We start from the raw sequence: 20,556 nt of genomic DNA, 5'->3' as shown, positions 1-20,556 counted from the left end.
AATGGTAAGATATTTAGTTCTTCAAATAAATATAAATATAAATAAATGTATACATAGAGCAGAAATCGATACACAGCTACAGTAAAAGTATGACTAACCATATCCCAGTGGTAAATTTTTAAAAACCTTTCTTATTAAAACTTGAACAGAAATTTTTCAAAATATAAAAACTTGAAGAACAAATTAACAATCTTGATTTAATAAATATTAATTCTGCCCTCAACAATTAGAGAATAAACATGCTTTTTGTACAGGTACAAAACACTTAGAAAAACTGACACATATGAAGCAAAAAAAATCAGATTTCACAAAAACAAATCAGAGAATATATCCTTTGGCATAGTGTATTTAAGTTAGACCTCAATAACAAAAATATAAAAGAAGATGAACTTACAGAAGGCAGACACTAACTCAAGAAGAAACGGGCCCCTTAATTAACCTCAGAAAGCATAGGTATTAAGGAAAAAACATTACAAGAGGTATAAATGCTCATTATATATTTATGGAGTGAATCTGGCAAATCGTGGCAATATGAGCTGCTCATATTGCGAACTTTTCATGAGAAATTTGTGAAATTATTTGTAGATTTTTCATATAGTAGACTATTTTACAGTAGCGTGTTTGAGTAAATGATGGCTGAGTACAAGATGAATGAGTCACATCAGCATCATTTTCGCTGAATAAAGGCAAATTGAGGAAGACTGTTTATAGCCAGATACCATTTTACAACATTTAAGAAAGTTTGAACACTAACAAAACAAAACTGCATATATATATATATTCATATGTATATTCCTATCTATGCCATAATATTCATTTTTCATTTTATACATATATTGAACTGTGTCATAAATATTTTATCTCTCTGTATACACACACACCCATATCCACAGGGTGGGGCAAAAATAGGTTTACAGTTTTGAGTACACGAAACAGTGTCTTCTTCTTATTATTATTTATTGTTGTATTATTTCTACACAAACAACTAGAACGCTACTGGTGCCCCACCCTGTATGTGCGTACACATACACTAGATACTTCTACACATAGCAAGAGTGACTTACTGATTTATTATCATATTGTATGATTCTATGATTATGTTCCAGGTTTTAGTTTTTTGTAAACCTAGATATAAATATATAATACATATTTATATATAAACAAAATGTTAGGTATGTATGATTAACATTATATGATACATTTTTAAAATGAAAATAAGGAATCAGTTCTCATCAACACACATGTCCAATAAATGGTGAGTAAATGCTCAACCTCCCCTATTATTAAGGTGCGGGTAGAAGAATGGAAAGGGGGGTCAGTGGTGATGGGAGGAGACTAGACTTTGGGTGGTGAACACATGGTACAGTGTGCAGATGATGTGTTACAGAATTACAATTGAAACCAATACAGTTAACCCACGTAACCCCAATAAATTCAGTAAAAGGATTTTTTAAAAGAACTACCAACAATTATCAATATAATCATTGTCTACCAAGTTGTTCTCCAGAATGTGAAAAAATATGTATGTGTATTTTGGTAGTATATGTGATGACAAGCATCTGTCCATTTGGAGATTTATGAATGCATTTAAAACATTTAGAACAGTGAATCTTTTAGACATAAAATGGATCACTCAGGCTGAAGGAAGTCACATTGGGTAGAGTGGCTGTAAATGAATGTAGCTACTGCTCAATCTCTGTTTTGCAAGAGCCAGTGAAAGCACATGGACTGTGTGCTGTGCTAACTCTGAAGAACAGATTTTCTGGTGAGCCCTCAGTGCTGAGCCCATCGGTGACAGCCAACCCCACAGAGCGCGTGCACGGAGTTTCTAGAGGAGCGAGGGCCGTGATGGACACATTTGGATCTGTGTGTATTACGGGGCATGCTCTTTTAAACTACCTAAATAAGTCAGCTGCCCATGATACCTGGAAATGGACGTAATAGCACAGGTTCGAAGTTTCTACTGTGAGACAGAACATTATCCAGGGTATTGAACTCCATCAAGAAAAGAAAAACAACTCACAATATCACTACCTTTATTTGTATACATTATTTATTAGAAATTCAGATTTAATTTCTAATAAATCTGAAGTAAGTACAAGAGCAATTCTCAAGTTTTGGAATAAGGCAAATTTTAGCCATGCTTTTCATTTCATGTCAGTTTATGTAAATGGTGTCCCCGTCTCTTGCCTTCTTCCTATTGTATAGGAAAGCTTCTCTTTCTCTTGTGAACATTTCCTAGGGATATCTTCTTTTCAACAAGGAGTCATGAGGTGAAAGTTTTCAGATACGAGAGTTGTATTTTTTTTCTAGGGTTTGAAGGTGAAGTGAGCCTACAACTCCCTTTAAAAAGACTAGTTACTCAAAATGAGTAAATACCAATCAGATTATTTCAGCTTAAAAAATAAACAGTGAGTGGACTGAATGGACTTTTATTCAGAAATTCAGTTTTTTCTAGATTTGAGTTGGAGGACTGCTTCTCTGTACTCCACTGAGTCTGAGTATTATAGTTCCCAGCTTCTAAGAGTTGATTGATCTGGTTCTTCACCTGTAATTCTTTTTTTCTTCCTTTCTTTTTTCTTTTTTTTTTTCGGCCCCTGAAGTACTCCCTTCACCATCCTACAGTGGCAGTAGTACCAAGTACCACATGTGTGGACCTTTATAACAACGAAGCATATATTACAGAAGTGATTATCTTGAGTAGATGTCAGATCTACTGAACACTACCTAAATTAAATCACCTCCATGTACTCTTCTGTGACAGTTTATCTATAGGTATCTGATGCCATAATTACCAAGAAATATCTTTCAAAGTCTAATTGATTGATCATTATGATTTATTCAATTACTTTGATGTCCATTTAGTCATTGAGGAAGAAAAACTGTGCTTGAAACTGTTGGAAGTGAGATACAGTGATTTGGTACAGGAGCGTTCTGGAAGCGATGGCATAAATCTCTGGAAGTTATCATTTAACAGAGAAAAAGCGTTGCTCAGAGTTGACTCCACATGTACTGTGAGCTGCTTTACTATGAAAATGGAAATAAAGATACAAAGTAAAAGGGTGGCAGCTTTTAGCGGACTTTTTTTTTTTTAATTTAAAGAACCTCAGCCCTTTATGAATTAGGAAAATACTTTTAATCTCTGCTAGTGAATGAAATGCTACTACCGGGATGTGCATGGATCTGAAATAAGTGCTTTTTATAGCACATGAAAATTCTCTCCCGTAGGGTACGGAATGAAATATCTCTTCTCACTTGAATTAAGCACAGTTCAACTTTTTTTTTTTTTTTAGGTTGCTTGATGTAGTTTTCTCTGGATGCAAAGGGTGATTTAGCTCTTTTAAGTTTCTTTGATTCATGCCCTCATTGTCTAAAATACTGCAGGGGATGTACTGAGATTTTACACGTGAATGTCCCAGATATTTCATGGAACACACTTACATTAAAATAGTTTGTGTTTATTGCCTGAAATTCAACTTGAACGGGGTGTCCTGGGTTTTACCTGGCCACCCTGTGCTGCAGAGACCTGTAGAATGACACCACTTTTCCTCTAATGACATGAGCAAAGTGTTTGCTGTTGCGTTGGCAGGAGGGTATAAAATTTAAATTAATGCAAAGCATGTATTTTTAGGGTCTTTTAAATTAGTTTGGCGTAATGTATCTAGGAGTTCTAGGAGTTTGTAAATTATGAAGAGGTTATTCAGAGGACCACTCAAAATATACCATTTGCAAAATATCTATGTACTGCTTGCTTTTTTCCGCCACCTAATGGCTCTCCATTAAATTCAGCACCTTGACTCCCCTAGAGCTGTGGTGGTTTGTGGAGGTCAGAGACAGTCTCCCCAAAATCTGCTTCTGTGGTATGTGGACTATTTTGAGCTAAGGGCATCTTCAGCTTCAGGCTCAAGAGAAACCTCTGCCTCTCCCTTGACTACCAGCAGGAACTTGAACTAGGGGCCTTGCCCACAAGTGGAGGTTATTAGAGAGGACCTCTTTGACTTGTTCGCATGGCAGGGCAAACTCCTCTTCACTAAGCATAGGCTTTTCTTATCATTCTACAGGGACCCCTTGCAGCCCCCAAGGCTCCTTACGTCATCCCTAGCTCAGAATGTCCTAGGCATTCATGTTCTCTTTCTGTCCCTGAACCTCTTCTACATGTGGGGTTTCTGACTCCCTCATGGATGCAGGGTTCCTATTACATATGTGTTAAGTTTGGTGGTTTTCTCTTCCTCTGGTCTCCTTTGTAATCAGACCAGCCAAAAGAACCTTGAAGGTAGAGAAAAGTGTCTCCTCCCCCACAGGTTTACTCCTTTGGCTACTAAACAGATATTTACTGACCGAGTGGATGTTCTGGGTGGGATTGGGTGGGAGCTTTGACCTTGATCTTACGGCAGTTACAACGGCAAAGTACAACATACACAGGATTTTAATACAGGGTGATGTGGGAAAAGTCCTCAGAGGAATACAGTTTCAGAGGAGCACAGAGGACTGACTGCAAGGTTTACTTTTGAGCTGAGCCATTCGGGAAGGCTTAATGGATGAGAAATAGAAGGAAAAGTCCCTGAGCCTTTCTGCGGTTTTCATATTGATGCTAATAAAATGAAATGTATTTAATAGGTTAGAGGAGGGACCAAACTAATCCAGTTTCACAATGACTAAACTTATTCTTGAGTAATACTTGTTATACTAGGGATCGAAATCATCCCCTTTTATTCTTTGGGGACATGGCATTATATTGAAGGTCTTCTCAGTTGTTATTGAGGGAATGACATACGTCGTAGAATATGCCCACATCTCTCAGGAGTTAATTCCTGAATAAGCTAGTGGCACTGCACCAGGTACCAAACAGCATGCGCGAAACACTAACCCTGAACAAGAGTTAAGGTACTGTGTCATGACCTCCACAATTTCTTATGTGAGTTTCTGTGCTTCATGCTCTTGTTCTGTGAAGCAGGGATGAAAATGCGCACTTTGTGTGGTTGTTGGGGATAATATATATAAACTGCCTGCCACTAAAGAATATTGAAAGATGATCCCCAAACAACGAAATAAAAAAGATGAATTACTGTTTGGGATTACGCTTGCCAGTGTCATGTTTGTAGTTTTAACATTAGTGTTGACCCTTAGACATGGGTAATATTATATGTGCTTTCTGAGAAAATGATGTTGCCCATCATTAAGAATTCATTGGGGGATGTTGTACCCCGTGCTAAGTGTATATACTGAGAGTTCATTCCAAACTAACTAATACCCATCTTGAAGTTATTTCTGACTGTGGCTTCACGATTCTTGCTATTCAAGGTGTAGTGTAGGGACCCACACCATCAGCCTTGTCTGTGAACTTGTAAGAAACACCCAATATTGGGTCCCACCCCAGACTTCCAGAATCAGAACCTGAATTTTAACAAGATTCCCAGGTGATCCCTGTGCATGTTATAATTTGAGAAATATTGCTCTAGGTGTTAGCATCGATTATTAAAAAGTTTATATTGCTCCAAGCTTATAAAGTGATGTTGTCTTTTAACTGTAGTTTCTGTCATGTATGTAAGCCTGATATTATAGGGAGAAAGAAGTCCTTCAGGTCTTTAGAATACTAAGTTGCAAATTGCTTTTCTGCTTCCTCTAGTGGTGTTCAAAGGCCTGAAGATTGAGCATTGTAGCAGTTTACTCTTAATCATCACAGCTTATCCTCTTCATCAACAGCAGTTACACCCAGATTCTTAAGATACTGAATAAGAAAGGTAGTGAGGGTACTTCCTGCATTTATTAAAATCGTAGGGCCTGGAGGATGTCTTCTTATGAGTGTGTTCACTGAGTTGTTAGAACCATGATCTGTCTACTAAGGTAGATGCTGGTCTCTGCATTGTGGTCACCTGAGGACCTTATTACAAATTCAGATTCTGCCTTGGCTGGTGTGGCTCAGTGGATCTGAGTGCTGGCCTGAGAAGCAAAGGGTCACTGGTTCAATTCCCAGTGACCACTCAAGACACATGCCTGGGTTGCAGGCCAGGTCCCCAGTAGGGGGTGCTCGAGAGGCAACTACAAGATGTTTCTTTCCCTCTGTTTCTCCCTCCCTTTTCCTCTTATCTAAAAATAAAAAATTAAAAAGTCTTTTAAAAAAAGAAAGAAAAGATCAGATTCCGTGGTTATGTGCAGCAGATTCTGATTCAGTAGGGCAACAGAGAGGCCTTGGAATAGGTACTGTTAAGAAACAACTTAAGTTGTAGGGTTGCACACATCCGTTCTGCAGAACATTACTGTAGTCAGTTCTTTTCTATCAGTGAGAAGCCCCTTCCCATCGCCTCATGTTTGCATTTTTCATTCTTCACCTTTCGTGTCTTGGTTCTCCGTATTGTCAGCAATTTTACTTATTTTTATATAAAGTTAAACATCGAGGCAGCAGAGGGTAGAAAAAGAGAATTAATCTGGGAGGTGAAGCCCTGTATTCATGACTTGATACACACTCGAAGGGCAAGTCACAGTTTCTCCACTTACACTCAGCGGAATGGGAGGTCACACGCTCTTGTGTGAGTGCTTTGGACTCTTCAGAAGAAAAGGCCTGTGAGTTGAGCTTAATTTAATAGCCTTCCCATTAAAAATGTGTTGTCCCTGTCAACATAAAACTCGGTTCTTACTGAAAACTTACCTCCGCAATTTTTTGTTTCCTTCTCGAGTTATGCCCACTCCCCACCGTTCTCTGCATTCGGACAGTTCTCCGGGGCATCGGGGAAGGTTTGCCTGGGTCGCTTAGACCAAGAGCTCCGCTGTGGGGCAGAGCAGGGCGGAGCAGCTCTTGTTGAGGCCTGTCAGGAGTCAGGGAGATGCACGTTGGGACAGGAACTTGAAACTAGAAAACCCAGAAGCCCCAGACACAATGTCTCAGCATGTGATACTTCGTGATGAATTTATTGTCTGGGCAGGGGCCCTGGGAACTTGTATATTTAGGAGGAAGTGCCTGTCCAGTAATGGGTAAGGGTTGGCTACTTTTATTTTTATTGTTTGGTGGAGGGATGGGATGGCTCAGGACCTTTCTAGGTTGCACCATAAGTAGATATTGAAGGCACATGATCTTAGTTACTTAAATATATTACTAGATATATTGGCTCTAAACCACCCTAATGAACACACTCAAGAGACATGCCTACCTCCCCAGACTTTAATAAACGTGTGATGTCCTTTCGATCTGTATTATTTAGGATCTTAAGATTCTGGGTGTGACTACCATTAATGAGGAGAGAGTAAAGCTTGAAAATTAAGCAGTAAACTGCTAAACTGCTCCATCTTTCAGGCCAAGGACTATGTGACTTTTATACACCAACGCGTACCCAGTACCTGGCAAAGTAATCTTGCGATGATTAATTACAGTTGCATACATGAATATGTATTTAGCTGTGGCTTTCAGTAGTAGCTCTTAAAACTCATTTTGTTACGTTAAGTTAGTAACTGCTAACATATTGTATCAGAGGAGTGGCCAGTGTTCCACACGTGTTTTAGAGAGCCACACAAGGCTTCCAGGTAAAGAAAGGATGCCTCATTGCAAGTCTTCGCGTACCTGTCAGGAATGCCTTTTAGGATACTGTGCTTTTGTTCCCTTTCTTTTATCAAACACTTGTCCTATTTTAAGTTACTGTTCTGTCTTTAGCAGCAGAAGATGCTGTAAAACTTATCAATAAGATCTTGTTCTCTGCCTTTTAGAAGAACACACACACACACATAAACACAGATTCACACACGCACACTCCTTTAATGAGTTTATCTGTACGGCACCTGTCACACTTCTTGACACCCAACACTCAGTCTGTCGAATGTTCAGATGTTTTTACAGATTGAATTTGTTTAGAAAAATCTTGAGCTTCCAATACATCTTATTTAGTAGGTTATATATGCCATTGACTAAATGGATTTAGGTTTTAGGATAGAAAAGAATGTTGTAACCAGGTAGGTAGGGTTTATTTTAATACATAAAAGCTGTACAAAGCACTTCAGTGTCAGAAATAGGTATATATTTATAGTGAAAGAATCTCCATTTAGTTTAAATGAACAGAGAGTGAAAAGTCCGTTGATGAAAACAGCTATAACAAAATATGAACACCTGCTTAAATGATGTAGAATCAGTGACTACCCAGTCACAGTGAAATGAACAGAGCAGGCCATCTGATTGTAAAAATAAACCCACCAGTTTTCAGTGTGATTTGGCTGGCGTGTGTGCACATACGTGTGTGTGTACCTGCTATTGCTCATGTGACAAAGGGGAGTGTCACACTCTTTATACAGAACTGAAAATGGCAGCTAATTACCTTCCCATTTCTGGAGGTGGAGAATATTGTATTCCGTTCTACCTATTGCATCACATGAGATAAAATTCAGGTGCTTAAAGGGAATTCTTTTTAAAAAGCCACTCCGAATGCTCGATTTCCCATGACTGGTCTCTCTTTCTCCAGGAGAGCACACAGCTGCTACAAATGCCGTCAATGCAGTTTCACAGCTGCCGACACTCAGTCACTACTGGACCACTTCAACACTGTTCACTGCCAGGAGCAGGACATCACTACAGCCAATGGCGAAGAGGACGCCCAGGCCGCGTCCACCATCAAGGAGGAGCCCAAAATCGACGTGAAGGTCTACAGTCTGCTCAATCCAGACTCTAAAATGGGAGAGCCGGTTTCCGAGAGTGTGGTGAAGAGGGAGAAGCTGGACGATAAGGACGGGCTGAAAGAAAAAGTTTGGGCTGAGAGCCCGAGCGATGACCTTCGCAACATGACTTGGAAAGGGCCGGACATCCTGCGGGGCAGTCCATCCTTCACCCAAGCAAGCCTGGGGCTCCTGACGCACGTGGCCGGCAGCCAGGAGCAGTCGAAGGCGCTGAGGGACAGCCCCAACGTCGAGGCCGCCCACCTGGCGCGCCCCATCTATAGCTTGGCTGTGGAGACCAAGGCGTTCCTGCAGGGGGTGCCAGGCGGCGGAGAGAAGCCCGGGGCCATCACCCCGCAGTACCCTGCATCTGCAGAGAGCAAGTCCAAGGACGAGTCCCAGTCCCTGTTACGGGTAGGAAGGTTTAATTTTTAAATAATTCCTATATCTTGAAGGGGAAACGGTGGGGGGTGGGGGACGACACAGGTTCTCTAGATTGAGTATCTTGTCTCACCAAGGGTAAGAAAATGATCTGTAGCAGTTGGGGGATTTATACTTATCCGGCCGGAGTGGCAGAAGGTCACTCACTTGCGTTTGTGTCCTGCACACATACTTGACACAGTGGCGGGCAGTCACCTGTTTGTCACTGCTCTGAGCTCAGATTGAATGTTGCTTAAACATTCCTGGGGATTATGGGGAACAACGAGGCCACATTTGGAGAAGAAAGGTTCATAATCTCTGAAGGATGCACACCTGTTACATTAAATAACGAAATGACTTTTACATTCTAAGGTGGTGTGACACTGTGTATGGTGAACAGAAAACTCAGCAGGGACTTAAATCACTAAGAATGCAAAGCCCTTGGTGAAATGTTAATACGGAAATGTAGTGCTTTTTAAAACTCACAGGATAATTATGTACCAATGACAATGCTCGTTGTTGTTTAGTTGCCAAGAAGAGGGAAAAACGAGTACATCTAAGTGTGAATGGTGTGAGAACATTTGGGAAGGGAACTGTGTATTTTATGTATGTATGGGCTCCGTATGGTAGAAAGACATAGTCCCACGTGGGAAAACCAAACCAAACTTTTGCATAAGATCCCTGGTTACTCTCTTCATGCAGACTCAGCCATTGTCAAAAATTTTTAGGTTTTGAAAATTCACAAGTTCCCAATAAGTCAAGCTTGCTTTTTGCCTCAAGGCATCGCTGTTTCAGCATTTCCCTCTGCCTCTGAGACAGAGTTTGGGGCTTCTGCGTGATCTCGAAGCATTGTTCCTGCACCTCAAGTCGGATCAGAAACCAGCTAACCATAACAAAAGAGCCCGTTAGGAAATGCAGTTCAGGTAGCCTGGTTCTTGGACCTGCAGCTTGGAGACCACTAGCCCTCTCTGGATGTATGCTGGAGAGAAACCCGTTTTTTCCAATGTCTGCTTGGCTCCTCTGCTCTCATTTCCTGCCGATTCTCTGCAGCCTGTCTGTGCTTCTCAGGTATTCTCTCGTGGAGCTGGGATGTCTCCCTTGGAGGTGCATAGTTAGTTGTAAAAGCTGCTGCCTTTCCTGTCTGCAGTCATGCCCTGGAGCTGCCAGCAGGGCTTGAACACAGAGGAGACGATGCCCCCTGTACACTGAGAGACAGAGAGTTCGGCAGGGAAAGAGCCAGTTTATTGTAAGGAGCCTCGAAAAGAAGAAAAATAGTTCCTGTACCCTTCAAGAGGGGTTCAGTTCAGGAGCTTCTTTTAGATAAAGGTGTAGGGGGCTGCTGCTGGTTATTTTCTAGCGTGGCAGGGCTCTTCTGGCCTCAAGTGGTTCTGATGTTTGCCGGTTATAAGGCAGGAAAGACAAGTCCTGGGTTTTTAAATGTCATGTTGCATTTTGAGAGCATGGCGCTTCACATCTGTCACTAGAGCTCCCCATCCTTGCTCTTCCCACTCAACATTGTTTTCACCCGTGACATTTTCACTGGATACCAGATTGTTGGACTCTTTTAGACTGTTTCTGGAATATTTCCTTTTCTGCCACTATTTGCATACACTAAGAATACACTTATTCATAATTTCTAATTATGAATAATTGATTAATCAGTGAAGTCTAAAACCTGAGCATGATAGTTACATTTTTTTAAGCAAGCAGGGGATGATAATACTTTTTTTAAAATTTGTTTTTCTCAGTTCCTCCACTTCCTTAGTTCCCTGACTTCAAGTTTCTGTTGCATCATTGTAACTGTTTTTTTTTTTTCAGTTCCTCCACATTAGCTGCTGAGGTAGGAACTCCTCGGTGGGAGACCTCACCATGTTCTACAATGCAATGAGTAGGCAGATTCCTAACTGGAAGATGTGTGATCCTGAAAGGCCCTCATCTACTAAATTAGGAGAGCTGACAAAACCAAATGCCCATATATGATAAAGATGTATTTTAAAGAGTCTTGGATCACTTTTCTGTGACCGAGTCTTTCAATTTTACATGTTCTTCGTCTTCGAATAGTGCTTTTGAACATCACCAATTTTATTGGCTATTTGGAATAGGAAGTAGAGTTAATTGAATTTATTGTGAAATATTTAGTGTATTAACCAAACTGAAAAAACTTAATGTACACATACCTCAGCTTTATGTAAACTCTTTAGAACACCTCTAAGAGAGTTAAAAAGCAGAGCCCATTCTGATTGTGAAGTTGACAGGAATTTCACTCTGGTGGTAGAAACTGGCATTGCTAAGTTATCAGAGCAAATCCATGCTTCTCAGTTCATTCCTCTGCCGTCAGCTGGGGAGAACCCAGCAGAACATCACCACCATACTTATATTTACTAAAGGGAGAAACAGTATGCTTTACTTTGTAAGGGGAGAAGTCAGTGAGGGTGTCCTGTGAAAATTTATAAATATGCAATTGAAATATGCAAAAACTAGTGTGCACATTTTGAATGAATATACAGTGATCTGTGTGAATATAGGCCTGTAGAATGTGATATTTATATTTGAGTTTAAATGGTAGAATGGAACTTGAAATTAACTTGCGTTTGGCAAGATATTGAGAAATAGTAAGCAATTTAGGAAATGGAAAGTAGGTTTTAAAAGTGATTTTTTTTAACCTAAATAGTGCATATAATACAGCATTACTAGAACAGATATATTTGTGAATTCATTTGTACCTCCAGTTTCTAAAAAGTAAAAACTTGACTGTCATCTTTGACTACTCTAGAGGGTACATCATGAGTTATTATAAAAAGTCTGTGCAGCAGAAAATATTAATGTAAAGTATTTCAGCACTGTGCTGGTGAACAATGGACACTTTTAAAGAGATGGCTGGATGCAGTCAGGGTCATGCCACAAAGCACGTAATTAGGTTGCTTTTAGAACATCGATGTTTCTGATACATGGTTTTAACTGGTTTTAGTTATGCAATTTTGCTGTTCTCAGAGTGAGGAAGGAAATACAAGAATCAGACACAAAAGCTAAAGTTTCAAAATATTCTCAGTTTTTTCATTTCTTTTTTTTTGGTATAGGTCAGTGTTTGGCTTAATTTTGTGTGCAATAGCAGATCATTTATGTATGTTTTAATCTAGTGAATGTCATATTTTTTGTAAATAGTATGGAATTGGTCTCATTATAAAAGTGTGAAATTGCATGTGTGGCTTGCGTTGAGTGTTGTGCTGTGAGTGGCGGGGGCGTGTGAGCATCAGCTTCATCTTGTGAATTGCTTCATGAAAAACTAGATTTTTGTTGTGTATCCATCACACAGTGTCTCTACAAAATCGTTTTGTTTCTTTTGAGAGCAGGAAGAACCGTTAATGCTGGAAATAATCCGTGTTTCAATGAAAACTTTAATTGCTACTCTTAAAACATCTAGAGTAGATCTTAGAAAACAGGAAGGCTCCTGGAAGTATTTTCAAAATGCAGTGTTTTCACTTAAACTCAAAATTTGTATCTGTAAAGAGGTTAACATATGTAATACTGCCTGTGTTAAAAACAAAAGTTAGTTGGCTTTATATATTCAAGTAGATGTTTCTTTCCCATTTTAAGCCAACAGTGCAGTAAACAGAACTCAGTACACTTGTGTGTCCTTTTCGGATCAGTTTCTTCCATTGTGTATATTTACACAAAGGTATTTATTTAGTTAGTGGGTTGACTCTTAATTTAGATATAACTGTATTCATCTTATTTCCTGGATAAGAAATTCTAAGCTTCATTCTTTGCGATTGACTTTTATGACATAGAAAAACTTTTGTGTTCTAACCGATAACCACACTAACAGAAACAAAACATGTCATATTTCACAAAGACTTTGTTAGTACCAAATGCATTTTTATTTGTTAACGAAACATAAAAGTACAATTACGATTAGTTGGTCAATATGTAGTTTCTGTGGTTAACAGCAAACCAACATCCAGGTAAATGTCTCCACATCACTCGGCGGAACAGAACGTCGTAGGTGATTCACAGGGTCTCATTCTTCCCCAGGTGCAAACACCAGCAGGTATCAGTCCACTCCCTGCATGCATCCAGGGGGAAAATAAGTCTTTTGGAGACTGATTTTACTTCCCAGTGTAAGTTTATTCAGGGAAGTTTGTCTGTTTTAAGATGCACATTTTGCACCACTTGGTTTTGGCAGAGGTGTTCAGCCATGGGCTGTGGGCACTGAGTTCCGAGTTCTGGGCGTTGAGTTCCAAGCTGTCACAGGAAGGGCCTCCAAGAGTGTCCGTTTGTCTCTCTCAGAGAGGATCCTGTGCCCGCCGTGCTCGCAGCCATGCTGTGCAGCTCGCTTAATTAATGCTTGTCAGGCCATTCGAGATCGCCCGATGAGGGTTTCCAGATAAGGGCAAAGTAGTATGATTATTGTTCATTTGGTAAATGTGATACCAAGACAGTGCAACGTCGATATTATTTCCCCTTTTCTTCACCGGTGTTAAATTTATAGTTTAAAGATTGTTGATACCGGACAGCCTTTTGAGATGCAAAAATGTTCTTTTGGGGACAGTCCATTGGCAGCCAAACAGACGTTCAAACAAGCAGCAGCGTTGAATGCCTTTACAACCACTGATGGGGGTGGGGGGGGATTGCAGGAGCTTGTTTTAAACTAAAAATGGTCTCAAGTGAAAAGTCTGGTACTGCTTCAAGTTTAAAGAAAATGAAAGCAGGCCTTAGTTACTGTGTAGGTAGTATTGACTTATTACCATGGTCATGTACATAAGCATTTCCTTGGATTTGCTATTTTTTTAAGATTTTATTTATTTATTTTTTAGAGAGGGAAGGGAGGGAGGGAGGGAGAGAGAGAGAGAGAGAAACATCAATGTGTGGTTGCTGGGGCTTACAGCCTGCAACCCAGGCATGTACCCTGACTGGGAATCAAACCTGCGACACTTTGGTTCGCAGCCTGCGCTCAATCCACTGAGCTACGCCAGCCAGGGCACTGCTTAAGTTTTTTATGTATGTAAGCAGTAGAGAACTTCCGGTACTCGGAAAAACCAGAAGTGTACCTCTCCCTAGCCACTGCTCTTGAAACAGTAGCCTTTAGGCCATGTTGATGAATTTTTGTTTTAGGTAGCCATTGATATTTGATTTGCCTAAATGTAAAATGTTAACCATTAACTATACCCAGAGTTTAAGAATCCTTATACATCTCTGGGTTTCTGCACTGTGTATTCAATAGATGCATTTCTGTTGTCACCTCTTAGAAAGGGGTATGATTGAGTTTTGAATATATTACAGATTTACTTCAAAAATATAATTCGCTCATTGAATTAGTTATATGTCCGAATGAACATGATCACTTTAGTTGTTTTTACTAAATAACATGTAGCTTAGCTGGTTCTCTTTTTATTGGTTATTCATGTTTTTAGATTGGCCTACCACTTTTGACAGTAGATCACAACTAAAACCAATTTGACACACATATATTGGGTCTCCAAGGTTTGCCCAGTAGGATTTCCTATGATTCTAATTTCTTTTTTATAAGTCAGCCCCATTGGCCCAAGTGTTTTTTAAAAGCGTTTCTTTTTCATTGTTGTAATCGAGGCTCTCTGTGAAGTCTGGCGTGGTTCCGCTGCCCCAGGTTTCTAAGGCAGGGGAAGCAGATGTGTCTTGGCGTGGATTGGGCTGTGAGTTTGTAGTCACCGTGAAATGGTATCCTGCAGCACACTATCTGTTAATTATTTCCTGTACCACTATCTTGTGCTTGGCTTCCTTTTTTTCGCAGACTTCATGAGTCAGGAGATACCAGGGCCCCAAAAGGAAGCCATTGTTGAGCGTTCTTAGATGTTGGAAGGGAAGAGTTGTGTAGAAGATGGTCCAGGCTTCTGCAGTGCAGATGCAGCCTGATGCCAAAGTGTGTCAGCTGCGAGCCTCACAGCCTTTATGTCAGGCTCCTGTTTCTGGCAAAGCCCTGTCGGACGGGTGGATTTAATAGAGCTGTTGATCACCTAAAATGCCAGGGACATTTTTTGCCTTGGAGTTTTGTGTATTTTGGTACTTGTTCCCACCAAAAAAGTAAATACTGTTTTCATTGTATTCTTGTATCCTCCCTTCCCTTTCACTCTGTTAAGAGAGTTTTAATTAAGTATTTACGGAAAAGAACCCTGATGACCAGAATGGTCTGTCTACCAGTTAACTCCAGGTAGCTTGTGGACACTGCTGTATCTAGTAGGGCTATTAGTTCAGGAGATGCAAAGAGTTTCAATGAAGTTTTAAGAACTTGCTTCATTTTGGCAAAGGGACGTTCTCATTTTAGAGGTGTTTATAATTAGCTATAATTTACAAATAAAATAGAACTGGGAATATGGCTCTATTTTGGGGAAAATCCACAATAATTTATGTGTTATGGCATTGATTTTTTTTTTCATTTTCAGTGATTAAGAGTAAAGCAAAGGAATCTTTGTTTTTGTAAGTACAGGACATGTATGATGGGATAAATTGATTATTTGGTATGATTATGTATGTCAGACTGATCAAATGGCTTTCACATAATTTTACACATTAACTTGCCTCTTATAAAAGATGGTTTCTCAATTTTACAAGATTTAATTTGGGCATATTAGTTATGAAAGGGATGAACCACTTCATACCCTGGATATTTGCTGTTCTGTAATATTATCAACCAGAAAAAGCTAAGGATATACTGATAGATTTTAAAAGGCAAACTATACTTACAACTCTCCTACCATTTAAAAAAGATAAGTAGTGATTATTAGTCAAAATTTTATGAGAATTTGGATACAAATAGAAGTATAAGAGTTTGAATACAAATTAAAATAGATTTTTGATAACAATCATTTGTTTGAAGAAAGCGATAAGATCCGTGACAGTGTGATTTACTGAATTGCATTTGCTCATAGTGTTTTTTGTTTACAATTCGGTATTTAAGACTTATACTAAATAATGAAAATCTCTTGGCCAACCCATAGCCCGTAGGGTAACCTGTTCTCAAGGAATTAACTTTTTGAGTTTACCTGGTAATATACTGGGCAGCATAAGAATACCTTGTAGCTGTCCAATTTAAATTCTCCATGAGGAAGACAAAACCTGGTGAAACTCCTTTAGAACAATTGCATTCAAATGCATGAAAACATTCAAAAATAAAGTATTTGGTTAAAAAAATGGGTATTTATAATTGATTGCCAATTAATGTGGCATTTCAGCTTCTAGGATTAAATGTCTACTTCGTTTTCATTACCTAATTATGGACTTAACTCCTTTCATCCTTACCAAAACCCTTTGAGGTTGAAGCTGTTATTATCTGTCTCTCTTATGTAGAGGGGGAAACTGAGGCAGAGAGCCGAGGTAACATTCCTGGGGTCACGCAGTGCACAGTGGTGCAAGGGGGGCGGTTCTGATGCTGCCGGTGGGGCTCTGGCACCCCTGCTCTGAATGGGCACGGGCTTCTCTGACTCCATGTGATTTGTTCGTTATTGCATGGGTGCCCTTCTGCAGTTGCAGAATAGTTTATTGTATCTCGCCATGTACTTTCTTTGTGTTTTATGTACAAAACAGAAAAACCGCCTTTTGAAAATTAGGAAAGTGACACGTGCTTACTGAAGAAGAGGTAGATAACGTAGAACAATGAAAAAAATGAAAACCAATCGTAAATTCTAACCCACAAATATTTTTCTATTCATATTTTGGTGTCTAATTTATTCTAAATGTGTGCAAATGTATTATTTTACTTAAGCATAGGACCATGTGCTTCAGTCTTTTATAATCATTCTCATGTACAGTATATTGTGGATGCATGTTGCTATCAGCAGATGCAACTCACGGGGTTTGGTTTAATGCCTCCACCATGAGATGTCTTTATCACAACACCGCTTACAAATGCCCTGTTGATGAACCTTTAGGTGACTTCCAATTTCTAGTTGTAGAGACAACCTGGATGGACCTCCCTGTATTACTTTGATTTTTTTTATCATTTTCTTAGGAAAATTTTGTACAATTTCAGTTATCTTAATGAGGAAACTCATGACTGATAGCAAATAGTGTTCGGTGTTCCCAGTCACTGCCAGGGTCATTTTTAAGATAGAAACAAATCAGCTCATAAGTAATGCTGAAAGGATAATGTCCTAGGATATTTAATTAAGGATGAACGGTTAAACTCTAAATTGATTTATTTAATGATGAATGCAGATAATGAAAGAAAAAGCAAATGATCATTTTAAGAGCTATTTTTTTCACTTAAATGGAATGTGACAAATGTCCAACAGTCAGGCATATAGTGATATGCTTACCTTATAATGCATGCGCAGCAACGTCTGTTTCGTAGAGACACTTATATTCAAGCAGGGCCCATTTTCCTCAGGAGACCAGAGTCATGTGTCTTAAGAGAAAGCAATCAATTTGGCTAGGCTTACCTTTTTTAGGGGAAAGATTTCTTTTTTTTCTTATTTCCATTTGGCCTCTGGGGACAATGTTCTTGCTAACCTTCACAGACTCCCAAACCAGTTTTAAAGACTTTAAAGACTTTGCCTTCATTAGGTATATGTTGGATCTGGTGGGTAATGGTGTGGACTTTGTGGAGCCATAAGAGAAAATAACTTTTTTTTTTTAAATATGGAATTTAAGGATCTTTACTTTTATTTGATGCTGAAATATTTATATTGATTCTATTAAAAAAGTACTTTCCTTTTCAAGGATTTTCTGAATGTCAGGATATTCTTTATTATTAATAAAGTATTAAAAGGACTGAGAAAGAATACTTTTCCAGTCAACATTGGATTTCTGCTTGTTATAAGCTGGAAGTATATAGTCTCAGGCCATTCTTAACCAATTGATAACATTTATGAAAACCTTTTATGATGTCATTTACATATGCAAGTTTTAAGTCAGGCTTTTATATATGGGAATCTAGAAATTTCCAAATATTATATTTGAGAAAGCTATTAATTTTACTTAAAAATAATTATTTTTATTTTTTAAAGGTTTCTCCCATAGTTTGCCCTGTTTTAAAAGAAAAAGAAACTCCGTATGGAACTTTTAAAATTTCTTTCCCAGTACATACATTAAAAAATGAAAAAGCTCTTATTTATTAATACTTAAAACTTTTTAGAAGCCTATGTGTTTTGCAAAGTATGGCACAATGGGAGCAATGCTGGCCATAGTTTAGGAGATACAAGTGTTTCATTTATCTAGTTCTTTTTAATGTCAGGAGTTTACAACTTAATATGTGCTGGCTGATTCAGGAATAGCCACCTACTTCGCCTGCATTAGGTGGCCGCTGCGAAGAGACCTGGAGCCTTTTAACATGTGGATTATGTGTAAAATCATAAAATTTAATTTGCTATTTTCCTATCAATAAAGTTTTCCTCCTCTGAAAAAAAAATCAAGTAAAATGTGAATTGTCGGGGTGAGCACTCTGTGCTCTGCAGATGAACCAGCCAGTGAAAATGCCATCCGAAACGTGATGCTGTTTTTACATCTAAGTATGTAAAGTATAGGATGGTTTTTAAAATAAAAACTCAGAGCTTGCCTCACATTTCATGTATGATTTAAACATCACTGAAGACTCCAAAATATATCCTCATTATTCTTGAGCAGTACGCCCAGTCCTCTGTGGTTACGGTCGGGTTTGGAGGTGGGTGTGTTCCACCTTTGGTTCGGCTGCCTCTGGTTCAGGCGTGACCGGATTTTATTTTCTGGGAAAATATATATTTAATGTTTTCTTTTACTCTTCCCTTGTGAAGTATTGGAAAGAAGTACTGGGTTGGAGGAAAGGAGTTTTTTGTTCTAGACTCATTTTGTGACTAACTAGCCCTGTGACCAAGGGTGAGTCACTCAATCCTTATACACTATTTCCTTCTTCAGAAAAGCATGGAGAGAGAAGTGTCCCAGTGCTCACATCTCTTTAAACTGAAAACCCCAGGACCAAGTATGTTTTCTATAAAGCCTTAAACATTTAGATCTGTGAATTGGTACCTGAGGCAAGTGGAAGGCAAAAAGCTTATACTTTAGACTTAGTGGTGCTAGTGTCCAAAAAGATACCATATATTTGGTATGTAAGTCCTTAAATCAGATTTCCCGCTCATGGCTGAGAATCTATTATAAACAACCGTCACAATACTGTCTGAAGTCTTTGGTAATTATATTCTTTGAGTGAATCTTGTACAAGAAAGTTCATTCTTTGAAAGTAACTTTGTTTCAAAGAATCGTGCTATTTAAGGGGCTGCCAGTAAGGGAAGTATGCACAATGGGACATAAAATAAGGCTGGTGGGAAAGACACGCTTACAGCCGGTTTCCTCAGTTCCTTAGCATTGTGCGGCGGGGATGTCTGTTTTGTCCACAATCAGATGTTCAAATCAGAATTTTGGATGCAGAAACTAATTTTAGTAGGTGTGGTGCAAATTTCTTATGAGTCCATGAATAGACTCTAATCCCAGCTGTTTCATTACAATTATAAAAATAAAATAGGCTGTGAATCATTCCAACTCTATTTTATGGATGTGAATAATTCACTTTCGTCCCACTGCATCTTAAAACCATAAACCTATCCTGGATTCTTTATGCTCCTTCGGAGTCCATATTTTATTGTTCATATACAAGTTACTTGACGTATGAGTGCTGATGATGAAAATGGTCATGTTTCCACCCAGGTCTGGTGGCTTTCAGGAAAGAGGGTGTCCTCCTGGGCCAGGTGGGGATGAAATGGAGAAAGAAGTTGGGAAAAGTCTACACAAAGAGAACAGAGTGTCAAATTTCTTGGCATTTTCTGTCCCCTTAAAATATCTATGTTTATTTAAGACATTTTAGAAAATTAAAATAAGCAAAAGAATAAATAAAATGACTACCCAACATGAGGGTATCCCTTCCTAGACATATATATACATACACACAGAGACATGCACATACAAACATGGATTGGTATGTTTATTATTAAATAGCCTTCAATTTCACTTTATAGTAAATTGTAAGCATTTTCTCAGTCGTGTATGCTCCGCTATATCACATTTATTGGCTTCATAGTATTTCATTGCATGTTGTAGTGGTTGTACTAGAAAAGATGTCTATTGATTCCTTGGTGTTAGGCATTTAAGTCACTTCCAATGTTTGCTACTATAAATAGTGCCACATTGAATGTCCTTGGAGCTAAATAACTGTATCTTGCTTGCAATTTTAAATTGTGTGAATTGATTTCCTTATAATCAGGTTTCCCCATGGGATGACACAGTAGTGGAGTTCATTGGTGAGTGTAGGTCACTTTACCAGGTTACGTGCATTACTCTTGGGAAACAAGAAAAACGATCACTTGTGGACTTCCATTGGTTAGAATTGCTTCACGGTGCAAAAGCTAAGAAATAGCAGCCCTGACATTTTCTTTAAACATTATTGTAGGGGGAAAAGGGAATATGATGGTTTGAATAGGGTACATTTCTGAAGCACCAATGAAAAATCAGTCAGGGATCTGTTGCACTTTGAATGTCAAGGTGACTAGGGAAGCTTTTAACTATAAA

The 20,556-nt window shown here is 38.9% G+C and overlaps 1 protein-coding gene across 6 annotated transcripts in view; it reads left to right on the top strand.

Moving 5' to 3' along the window:
* Nucleotides 1-20,556, top strand: part of TRPS1 (transcriptional repressor GATA binding 1) — a 236,735-nt gene that overhangs the window by 65,295 nt on the left and 150,884 nt on the right. For all 6 annotated transcript variants that reach the window (XM_028534064.2, XM_028534061.2, XM_036031369.1 and 3 more), the window contains one exon: nucleotides 8,442-9,045. In XM_028534064.2, coding sequence (XP_028389865.1) covers nucleotides 8,442-9,045 — 604 coding nt within the window. The remainder of the gene's footprint in view (nucleotides 1-8,441; nucleotides 9,046-20,556) is intronic.

This window comes from Phyllostomus discolor, chromosome 7 (assembly GCF_004126475.2).
Source record: "Phyllostomus discolor isolate MPI-MPIP mPhyDis1 chromosome 7, mPhyDis1.pri.v3, whole genome shotgun sequence".
Lineage (NCBI taxonomy): Eukaryota > Metazoa > Chordata > Mammalia > Chiroptera > Phyllostomidae > Phyllostomus > Phyllostomus discolor.
This window is presented reverse-complemented; position numbering and strand designations above follow the sequence as displayed.